We start from the raw sequence: 12,549 nt of genomic DNA, 5'->3' as shown, positions 1-12,549 counted from the left end.
TATTGGTGATTCAAAAAAAAAAAGAATATTTTTTTTTTCGTTTGGTACTCTGAAAAATAGGTTCCTAGACACCTCTAAGAAAGCCTCTCCAAGCATGAGTTCTTAATTGTAACGGGAAGGTCCTCCTTCTTACAGTTTTCTATTTTTTCTTATTATCAGATAGAAAAATTTATATCTCGCTTCCAACTACTTTAAAAATATCTTGTTCCTTAGATATTGTAGGAAATTGAATGCTCTACAAAAAGGTCTCTTACGATTTTTTTCGTAAACCCAACCGTTTAAAAGATATTAACGGTTAAAGTTTGATTATTTTTGGGAAAATTTTTTTATTTCTTATGAATTTTATAACTCAATGAAAAAAATCATTATGAATGATGAAACTCATAGTTTTGTAGGAAATTTACTGCTCTATAAAAATGGTCTCTTATGATTTTTCGATCAAGTTGAGCGTTTACGAGATATTCATCGTCAAACATCAATGCATATCAATTTTTCTAGTTTTTGATCAATAATTCGAAAAATTTCAATTTATTCTGTGAGTTTCAAGGAAATTTAGACAAATTTGAGTTTTTATTATAAAAGCAACTCCTATAGATGTTTTCTGTTCAAAAATTCATTTGAAAGTTTTTATTCTAATAATATTTTTTAAAATTTTATCTTTAATAATTTAAAATCTTAATCGCGTTGTCATTTATTATTATGAAATTTGTTCAGTGCGTATTTTTAAATTGTTTTTCACAAAATATACATAAAATTTTCGTTCGAGGGGATTTTTGTTTTGAATTCCATTTCTTCTTCTGTTTGTCTTCTGAAACTAACGCCATCTATGTTTTTTACTCTCAACTATATTCAGTATCTACCCATTTAATACCGTATTTTCAGTGTTCCTAAAACTGATCATCTTGAATACGTAATAAAATAATTCATTTTAAATAAGTCTTATAATCATCACATAAATTTATTTATCATCAATTAACCTACAATGAATAAAGAAATACGTTTTATCGGAATACCTCTACAAAGAATTTCGGAACGTAAGTTAACAAAAGTGAAAGAGGTTATGCGTGTGTTTTTCTACCAACTTAAAATTTTAAAGTATTCAATCAAACAAAGTGCTAAAAATTCAGTTGACCAAGTTATTGAACTGTGGAGAAAAAATCAGATTCCAACTAGTGGAGCTCCTAATGCAGTCAAAAAATTTCTTCGCTATCACAGTCAATGGTTAAAATTACAAAAAAATTTCGATAAAAAGAATTCAGCGCAAAACCAAAAGGAAATGAAATTTCAGACTGATCTTGAACAATTATTCGACATTGTGAGCGAAAAATCCTTAAAAGTGCTTGATGATAATATTAGAAAGTTGTATTTGGATCAAAAATTCGGTACCCATAAAGAGATTCTTTCTAATAATGTACCTGTATCAAACTTAACCACAACTATAATGGGAATAGATGAGAGTAGTAAGTATCTGAGATATTTAATTATTATAAAGTCAGGTAGTAGTGTAACTTTTCATAGATGACTAGATGACATTTGACTAGACAATTTTTGGAGTCCTTTCTTAATTATTTGTCATCAAAATGGATAAATTCTATACATTTTCTTCGTTTAATTTATAAAACAGATCTTATTCCAGACTTAGATCAACCGTCTACCAGTCATGCGATTGTTCCAAGTGAAAAATCAGAGTCGTTCTCTACGTATACATTAAGTGGAGTTACAAATTTTGGATGTGATTCAGAGTATGAACCTCCAATTCCGACAAAACGAGCAAAACTTGATGTCTTAACTCCTGAAGTCATTTTTGGACTCGACCGAGCTAATGTCAGCAGTAGAAATGCGATGTTTATTATTGCTCCGGTTTTACTAGCAGTAGGTATTAAAATGGAAGATACAACGCTCAGTTATAGTTCAATTCAACGAGCTCATATGCTTCAAAGAGAAGACATTGCTAAAGGACTTAATGACAACTTTAAGACACACGATAAATACGTTGTGCATTGGGACGGAAAAATGCTGAATGACCTTGTTGGATCAAAATCTGTGGAACGGCTACCAGTTATTTTAACTGCATTTGGTACCGAACAATTACTTGGGGTTCCAAAAATGAATTCTGGGACGGCAGACAATCAAACATCAGCCATTTTATCGACATTGAGTGAATGGGGTATTAATAATTATGTTAAGGCGATGTGTTTTGACACGACGGCAGTTAATACAGGTAACTTATCAATGATAATTTAATCTAAAAAATATTTAATTATTAACGTTCTAGTTTAATTTTTATTGCTTACTGAATTTCACTTTTGAAATTATTGAGAATTATTTACTCATTTGGATTTTAAATATAATCTACAATTTGTTGAAAATATTAAATTTAACGATAGTTATCTAATTTCTTTATACAGGAATTCATAACGGTACATGTAAGGCAATTGAAAAGACTTTGGGAAGAGAGTTAATCTAGTTACCATGTCGTCACCACATTTTTGAGATCATATTGAGAAGTGCATTTGAAGTATATTGGCCTGTGTCATCTGGGCCAAACGTACCAATGTTCGGAAGATTTAAAAATCATGGGATGAAATAAATAAAACTAATTATAAATCTGGAATTGAAGATACTGTTGTTGCTGATATCATTTTGGATAAAAAAATGAAATATCTAGTTTAATTGCACAATCCTTACAGGTATGATTTAACTGCGATTTTAAGAAAAAAAAATTTTCTTGTTTCTGACAAATTTTTAATTGTTTTTGATAGTTACTACAACCCCGAGATGACTATAAAGAATTGTTGGAATTGTCGTTGATTTTCCTTGGAGAAATGCCTCAAGAAGAAATTTTTTCAAACGTCCTGGTGCAATTCATCATGCTAGGTGGTTGGCGAAGGCAATTTACAGTTTAAAAATGTTTCTATTCAGAAATGAATTTAAACTTTCTAATAAAGAATTGGACGGTCTTCGGCAAATTTGTATATTTATAGTTACACTGTATTTAAAAGCTTGGTTTTCATCAACTTCTGCAACAACTGCTGCTAATCATGACTTGCAGTTTTTGAAAAATTTATTCGAGTACAAAAATATCAATTCATTGATTTCTTCAGCAACTTGTGAAAAAATGATTTTGCATTTATGGTATTTAAGTGATGAACTTGCCATTTTATCATTATTTGACGATACCGTTTCATTGGAAGTAAAAAAATATTGTTGGAGCTGTTAATACTCGTAACGGTACAGATTCTAAAGCTAAAAATTTATAATTGATAAAAACGATTTGAATTCATTAACGCAAAAAGTCTGAGTGACTTTGTTTCTAAAAAGTCTTTAAATCACTTTAAAATCTTTGATTTACCATATGACTTCCTTGATAAAGATATTGAATCGTGGCCTACTAATGACAGTTACATTGAAAATAAAGAATACTTTAACCAATTGAAAGTTGTTAATGATTCAGCAGAACGAGCTGTTGCATTAGTTAGTGAGTATAATCAATGCTTGACAAAAATGAAGAGCAATTCCAATACTTATTGCAAATTATCAAAGAACATCGAAAAAACTACCCAAACTGCAATAGAGGAAATTATTTACAGTAAAAGTGTATCGTTATGTTGAAAATATTGAAAATTATATGGCAGTTGATAATTAAATAAATAAATTCTTCGATAAAAAAGTGAAAAACACACTAAATTGAATTATATATTTAAAAAAATGCACTAATTTTTTGTTTTAATGTAATCAAACATGTCCAAGACTAAAAAAACTAATTAAAAAAATAGTTCATAACATATTTCTATTCATAGAAACTCAAATTTGTCTAAATTTCCTTGAAACTCACAGAATAAATTGAAATTTTTCGAATTATTGATCAAAAACTAGAAAAATTGATATGCATTGATGTTTGACGATGAATATCTCGTAAACGCTCAACTTGATCGAAAAATCATAAGAGACCATTTTTATAGAGCAGTAAATTTCCTACAAAACTATGAGTTTCATCATTCATAATGATTTTTTTCATTGAGTTATAAAATTCATAAGAAATAAAAAATTTTCCCAAAAATAATCAAACTTTAACCGTTAATATCTTTTAAACGGTTGGGTTTACGAAAAAATCGTAAGAGACCTTTTTGTAGAGCATTCAATTTCCTACAATATCTAAGGAACAAGATATTTTTAAAGTAGTTGGAAGCGAGATATAAATTTTTCTATCTGATAATAAGAAAAAATAGAAAACTGTAAGAAGGAGGACATTCCCGTTACAATTAAGAACTCATGCTTGGAGAGGCTTTCTTAGAGGTGTCTAGGAACCTATTTTTCAGAGTACCAAACGAAAAAAAAAATATTCTTTTTTTTTGAATCACCCTAATATATATATTAGGGTGCTTTTTTTTTTGCGACTATTTTTTTTTCGCTCCCATCCCGAAATTTTGTCGGAAATACACCCAAAAAAATTCCCTGAAAGTTTGAGCCCTTAATATTAATATTAAGTACTCCTACACAGCGTGTGAAGATTTCCCATTTGAAATATACGAGAACATTCATTTTTTTTTTTTTTTATTTCTATAGCTCAGTGGCATTTCATAACATCGCTTTGACCATGGACGGGTTTTTTTCAGAATTGAATGCTCTACAAAAGTGTCCATTGTCGCGAAGTCGTAACTCATACTGGTGGGGTAGTACGGACCGCCAAACCGAATTTTTCATAGAATTCTTGTTTTTTTCACTCATTATCTCATAAACAACAAGACATACAGAAAAAATGTAAATGATAATTTTGTAGGAAATTCAATTCTCTACAAAAAAAGGTCCTTACCACCAAATCACTAAGATCGATATTTTCTGAGATATTAGTCATTGAAATTTACGTAGCATTGAATTTCCACAAAATGTTGAATCAAATCTTAAAAAATATTGATTTTTTTATTCGTATCATAATTATATTTAGTAATTACTTATTGATTAAGTTGCAAATTCAACGAAAAAAATTTTTAATTGTATTTTTCTGAAGTTTTTTTATTTGTAAATAAATTTCTCATTTAAATCACACCATAATATTTGTATTTATCATTTAATAATTCAATTTTAATGAAATTCTAGTTAAAAATATATTGTGTATGATCATTACGAAGAATATGGGATGTTTCTTTGTTGCTGTGTATTGTGATACTGATTAATTGCGGTTTATTTTTATTGCTCTAGTAGTACTACTGAGCTTTCACTTGACCTTGAATGCGTTCAACAAGTTTCCCCTTTAATTACAGCGCTTTCTTTGTTTTCGCGTACTAATCCCGCGAGAGTAAGAACAAAGCTTACTGTGCATTGATCAGTGTGACGCCGTTGTACGTATACTTTGTTAAATTTGAGGTTAGATCGACTTTAACAATCATTAAAATGAGTGAAAAAATTGGTAATAAAACTTGGAATTATTTAATTGGATTTGAAAGAAGCCAAATAAATAATAATAAGCTGCCTTCGTATCGTGACTTACTGAATTTGTTTATGTATAAACATCAGTCTTTAAAATTAACTATTCGAAATAGTGCTACTATTGTTATTAATGATACTAATACTATTTGGGCTAGTTTCAAGATTCCAACTATACGTCCTCAGCACAGTCTTGCGAAGTTGGAAAAATTTTATGCCGAATATATAAAAGTGAAGACACATCATAAGAGGGAAAAAAGATCGAAAGCATAAAAACAGAATGTTGAAAAGTTTAACCAAAAACTAGATAAATTGTTCGATATTTCCTATTCCACAATGGTTAAGAATTTGCCAAAAGAGCAGCAACAATTTCTGAATGAGTGTCAAAAGGGAAAAAGCAATCTTCACTCGCCCGTTACTACTTTCTTGCCGGTGGAAACTTTTCAGAATAAATCTGATACTGAACAGGAGATAGCAAATGAAGATAATGAGAACAATACAGACGAATTTGGTTAGTTTTTTCTCACATACAACTATAAATTATCAAGCTCAACAATCAATCATTTCTTAATAATCGAAAACAATTTCTTATAATTTAGACTCATATTTTTTCTACTTACTTGTAAAATTTAATTCGCATTAAAATTCTAATTTTCTTAACCTCATTTTCTGAAAATTGAATTCTATATAATTTTTCAATATTTTAAAATTTGTTTCTAGATTCATAACTTTTTTTTCTAATTATTAGTCTATCATTTTTGGTAAAATTTCTATCAAGTAAATCTGAATAAGTGAGATAAATCAAAATTTATTTAATTTAATCTAACGCGCCAAAAGAAGTATAACTTCAAAAAATTTGTTTTCGATTTTTTTGCAGTCGAAAATCCCCACGCTATTAAAAAATTCACTGTAACCAATAAATTTAAAATACATATCATTTTATCTTATTTTTATTGGGGAAAATTGACGGAAACTCAATTCAAAGAAAATCTTTGCTTCTGAATAACAGAAGCTGAATATAAAATTTGAAAAATGTTTTAATCGATTGGGTTTATTTATTTAATTCTGAAAAAATTGTTTTAGGCATGAAATTATCACAACATTCGATGCCAGCAAGTTTTTGTAGTCTATCATCAAATTCCAGTGGGTTGAAACGAACATATTCTGATTTTGAGAATGAACTCCCTGTATCTCGTAAAAAGAAAAAAATCAATATTTTAACTCCAGAACTTGTATCAGCTTTAGATCGCACTGGAACTAGTGATAGAGATGCAATGTTTATCATTGCAGCTGTTATAGAAAGTCTGGGATTAGATATTGATAAATATAATGTGAGTTATTCTTCTATTCGCAATGCACGTATTTCTAAGAGAGAAGAAATTGTCGATGCAATTAAAAAAGAAGAAATAGACGAATCTTGCGTAGTTCATTGGGATGGAAAAATGCTACCTACAGGACAAGGAACATCAAAAGCAGAACGGCTCTCGATACACATTTCAGGAATAAATGGCGAAAAATTTTTAGAAGCTCCGTTGCTTTCTGACGGCACAGGTATAAGTCAAGCTTCAGCCGTATTTCAGGCTCTGACGACACGCAATATTTGCGATAATATTAAAGGAATGTATTTCGATACGACTGCTTCAAACACAGGTAAATTGTCAGATTGTTAAATTACATTTTCAAGCCTACGCTAGTCATAATAATTAAAGGATATAATAAGAAGTCTAAATTTTTGGGTGTTTTTCAACGAGCTGTAATTTCGAATAGAATGATTGTAGAGCAAAAACAAAAAAAAGCAAATAGTAGCTCTAAGTGTCTAATTTTTAGATACGACCATGACAATTTTTTTATCGTTTAAGTCTGGAGAAATGCTGAGGAAACTACAAGAAAAAAAATTTTCCAAATTTTTTCTTGTCTAAAAAAAGGTCTACGGGCTTCAAAAATGTTTTTCCATTCCCCTTGCAAAAAATTTAATGTCCTTTTATTTGACAGAATTAGAAAGCCTGTGCGATAATTTGCCGCGGAGTTATCGTCAATCAAAGCAAAGAAGTTCTTTTTAACTTTGATAATTAATAACTCTGGGAATAATGGTCGTATGAGAAATTGAAGGAGAGTTTTAAAAACTACACGATATTTTCTATGAGATTCAGAGAATGGCTTTTGACAAAAAAAAATTTTTTTTTAATTGAAAATCCAAATCTCAATGAAAAAAAATTTTTTTTCTTAAGAATCTTTATTTTTTCGATCAAAAATATTGATTTTTTTAGAAATTTGAAAAAAAAAAAAACAAAAATTTCAAGAAAATAAATAAAAATTGAGAAATTGCTCACAATGGCGATTTTTGCGAAAACAAAAAATTTGAAGCTTCGGGACACTATGGAACAAAAAATCGCAGCACTTTGAATTTTCCAGGGATTTTAGGAGATACTTTAAGGTTAAAAAATTATCCATGAAATTTTTCGTTCATCCATTTTATCCAAAGTTATACCAAGTTATCCAAATATCTTTAATTATGCAAATTTTTGTCTTTTTTCAGTCAAAATTTTCAATTCAGAAAAAAATTTTCTCGTCAAAAACAATTCACTGTATCTCATAGAAAATATCGTGTAGTTTTCAAAACCCTTTTTGATTTCACATACGATCATTATTCCCAGAGTTATTGTTTATCAAAAGTAAAAGAACTTTTTGCTTCGATGACGATAACTCCGCGGCAAATCATCTCACAGCCTTTTTGATTCTGTCAAATAAACGGGCATTAAATTTTCTAAAAGAGCTTTTGAGTAAAAGAATGAAAAACATTTTTGAAGCCCGTAGACCTTTTTTAGACAAGAAAAAATTTGGAAAATTTTTTTTTATAGTTTCCTTAGGATTTCTTCAAACTTAAACGTGATAAAAAATTGTCATGATCGTATCTGAAAACTAGACACTTAGAGCAACTTTTTGCTTGTTTTCTGTTTTTGCTCTGCGATCATTTTATTCGGAGTTACAGCTCGTTGAAAAATACCCAAAAATTTAGAATTTTTTTATGTCCCATAATTTTTGTGACTAGTGTATATTTTTGTCAACCATTTCAATCAAAACAGATAATGTTCTTTTTTTAAGGTGACACCAAAGGTGCTTGTCCTTTACTAGAGAAAAAAATTGGTCGTGATTTATTATACCTTGCTTGTCGTCATCATACGTCAGAGTTGATGTTACGAAATGTAGCAGAGGTTTCTTGGCCAGCCACAAATGGTCCAAATGTACCTATTTTCAAACGATTTAGAGACAATTGGGATAACATTGATAAAGTAGTATATGAAATCGGTTCCAATGATGAACATATTACCGACATTTTGAACGACAAAAAAAAAGACATTCTCGATTTTATTGACAATCAATTAAAGGTATGAATTAATTCAATTTTACATTAATAATTGTGTATTTAAATGATGAACTAGTTTTTGACACATTTTTGTGTGTATTAAGGACTTATAAGTTTTTAATTGATAAATTTCAAATATCTTTTTGCTCGAATATTTTACAAAGTGTATTTTTTCATTAACTTTATTTACAAATTTAACTAATTACATTATCATTCACTATCAAAGAAACCCATTGGTTGCTGATAATGATTAAAGTTTTCTCACTTTTTTATTTTTCTTTCTTTTCATATTTTTCAATAAGAATCATCATCCAAGAGACGACTATAAAGAATTACTGGAACTAAGCAGTATCTTTTTAGGTGGTGGAGGTGATAAAGTTCAATTTAAAGCCCCTGGCGCTTGTCACCATGCAAGATGGCTTTCAAAAGCTCTTTATTGTTTCAAGATATATTTATTTCGTAAGCAGTTTAAAGTACCAACGAAAGAATCAGATGCTTTGCGAAAAATTTGTGTTTTTGTTGTATTATTTTACGTGAAAATATGGTTTACTGCTCCATATGCGATAAAAGCCCCAAACTCAGACTTACAATTAGTAAAAGATCTTATCGAACATCGAAAAATTCATCCGGAAATCGCTAATGCAGCTCTTGAAAAATTATTTAAACATCTATGGTATTTGCATGAACAACTTGCTTGCTTGGCACTGTTTGATAATACAGTATTACCAGAAGAAGAATTGAAAATTGCGAAAAAAATTAATGGTATTCCCGCTGTATAGCAATCGAATAAGCATTACTCAGAGCCTTACAAAACAATTACTTCACTCAGTGAAAAAAACATCAGTGATTTTGTGACACCAAATTCAGTTTTCATCTTTAAACAGTTTAACCTTTCATCTTAATTTTTAAATTCTGAATTTCATACATGGGAATCAAATTTTGAGTACCAAAAATGTTCTGAAATATTCAAAAAGTTAAAAGTTGTAAATGATACTGCTGAGCGAGGAGTAGCTCTGACTCAAAGATTCAATGAAGCTTTCACCCGCAATGAAGATGAACGACAAAAAGTTTTTCAAACAGTACAGCATCACCGTTCGCAACATAAACTGTGTACTAAATCAACTTACAGCATAAAGAAAATGGTATAAAATATTTAATTTATCGTATTTGATCATACATGTAGTTGAGTTCAAAGTTACATAGACCTGATATCTTAGTAATTTATTTACAAATAAAAAAACTTCAGAAAAATACAATTAAAAATTTTTTTCGTTGAATTTGCAACTTAATCAATAAGTAATTACTAATTATAATTATGATACGAATAAAAAAATCAATATTTTTGAAGATTTGATTCAACATTTTGTGGAAATTCAATGCTACGTAAATTTCAATGACTAATATCTCAGAAAATATCGATCTTAGTGATTTGGTGGTAAGGACCATTTTTGTAGAGAATTGAATTTCCTACAAAATTATCATTTACATTTTTTCTGTATGTCTTGTTGTTTATGAGATAATGAGTGAAAAAACAAGAATTCTATGAAAAATTCGGTTTGGCGGTCCGTACTATCCCACCAGTATGAGTTACGACTTCGCGACAATGGACACTTTTGTAGAGCATTCAATTCTGAAAAAAACCCGTCCATGGTCAAAGCGATGCTATGAAATGCCACTGAGCTATAGAAATTAAAAAAAAATGAAAGTAGGAGTACTTAATATTAATATTAAGGGCTCAAACTTTCAGGGAATTTTTTTGGGTGTATTTCCAACAAAATTTCGGGATGGGAACGAAAAAAAAATAGTCGCAAAAAAAAGCACCCTAATGCGTGCGTGCGTGTATATATATATATGTGTGTGTGTGTGTGTGTGTGTGTGTGTGTGTTGAGAACCTCTTATGAATATTGAATGGTTTAACCGATCGGATTAACATAGGTGCTGATCGAAGGAGTCTCATTGCCATTAAATTTCATAATAATTTGAATCGATTTGGTCTGCTTGATTTTGAGAAATGACAAACATAAAATTTTCGAAAAATCGTTTTCTTGGAATATGTTGTCTACTCGAAAGGACGTTGACTGGAAACGTTTCCTTAACTATGAAATGAGCTCTTGCGTAAATTGAATAAGTTGGTGGCATTGAGAACGGCCTTTGGTTGATTTTGACGTTGAGTAGAACTGATATCGGTCGAGATGACCGTAATAGCCAAAATGTCACTAGGTGGTGACTCACGGTCACTCGTTCTTAAAAGAGAGCTAGTTGTTTCGCTCTAAAAAGAGCTATTTGCTTCAAAATCTCTGAAAAGAGCTGTTTGTTTTGAGCTCTGAAAAGAGCTATTTTCTTGTATGCAAGCCTTGAACACGCGTCACTGGTGTTGATGTTTATCGTAAGCCTGGCGCACTTACAGCTGTTGTTTTATAAAGCCCTTGATGGGATGTGACAGTTGAGATGGTCCGTTGAATTTGACTCGAGCCAATGAGACAATCCGTATTGTAGTGACGGTCCGTACTGAGAAAATAAACTCAGGCCCGTTCAGCGGAGTCCCACTCAGATGGGCAATTTGGTTTGAGGTTTTGCAGTGCTACTGTACTGAAAATAATTGATAAAAACGTATTGTTGGTATCATTGACGATCTGAGCACCCTCTATAACTTCTATAATGAAATGCAATCGCCCGCCTAGCTTCCCGCCATTATTTATTTTCATATTGTCACGTGTTGGATTCACAGAACGTTGACATTAGTGGAGTTGAGGTTATAAATTGTTTGTTGATACTCAAACTGAATGAATATCTTTTGTCATTCTTTTGTTTCTATCAAATAAGAATTAAAAATTCGTGAAAAATGGTGAACAAAGAAAAGTGCACGGCCCCGTTTTGTGATCACCAACAGGGCTCATCAGATTGTTCTTTTTTTGCATTTCCGATTTCTGACACAAGCAAGTGAGTCATTTGTTTATTTATAAATTAATTTTCAAGGAAAATTTCATTAATTTAATTTACAATTTTGATTAATATTAAGTAGTAATTAAGCTACGGTCTAATTATGTAATTCAGTTAAAATATTTTAAACGAAATAAAATATTTTACTAAATTAAAAACAAATTTCTTTAGATGTATCGAGTGGATGAAGTCTTTAGGACAAAAGCCACTATGCTTTGCTCTGTTCGAAAATAAGCTGCGGAATCGATGGATTTGCAGTTGTCATTTTAAAGCCGAGCACTGTATTGGAAAGGTCAAGAAGCAAACTACAAATGACGCAGTTCCGCTGATACTTGATCCACGCACTGTTCCCCTCACCGACGATGATATGGAAAATATGTGAAAATAACCTCGGGCCATTCAAACATTCGGTAAGTACTCGTCATTACAAAATAACATTATTAATTACATGCTATAATTGTTGGACAATGTATAATTATTTATATATATGATTTATAGCTCGTGAAAAGCTTTTAGGAGAAGTCAAAAAACGTGTTCTTGATGAGTTAAGTAATGAGCTTGATCCAGCAAGAAAAAGAGAGAAATCTTATCAGTCTTCTTCAGGTATAAACAATATTAGTACTTTTTTAACAATCATAGTTATGGTTTTTTTTATATTATTTGTTGCATTATTTACTATCACAATAGATTTAATCAATAAAATAGTTAGGCATATAATTATGTAAGTTCATTTTATTTTCGGCTAGCCGAAAATTATATTCTGAAACTGATGACTTTTATTCCAGATGCATATGTATGCAGCAAATATAAAAAAATATGTA

General features: G+C 30.2%; 2 protein-coding genes across 2 annotated transcripts in view; both read left to right on the top strand.

Moving 5' to 3' along the window:
* Positions 1-12,549, top strand: part of LOC141534585 (uncharacterized) — a 348,478-nt gene that overhangs the window by 19,554 nt on the left and 316,375 nt on the right. The window lies entirely within an intron of this gene.
* LOC141534986 (uncharacterized) lies at positions 5,823-10,006 on the top strand. The gene is made up of 4 exons (XM_074254678.1): positions 5,823-5,935; positions 6,508-7,074; positions 8,527-8,810; positions 9,091-10,006. Exons 2-4 carry the CDS (start codon positions 6,510-6,512, stop codon positions 9,565-9,567), a joined length of 1,326 nt encoding a protein of 441 aa, XP_074110779.1. The 5' UTR covers positions 5,823-5,935; positions 6,508-6,509; the 3' UTR covers positions 9,568-10,006.

The sequence above is a fragment of the Cotesia typhae genome, unplaced genomic scaffold, assembly GCF_013202065.1.
Source record: "Cotesia typhae breed Kobodo isofemale line unplaced genomic scaffold, CoteBio_Ctyphae scaffold_13, whole genome shotgun sequence".
NCBI lineage: Eukaryota > Metazoa > Arthropoda > Insecta > Hymenoptera > Braconidae > Cotesia > Cotesia typhae.
This window is presented reverse-complemented; position numbering and strand designations above follow the sequence as displayed.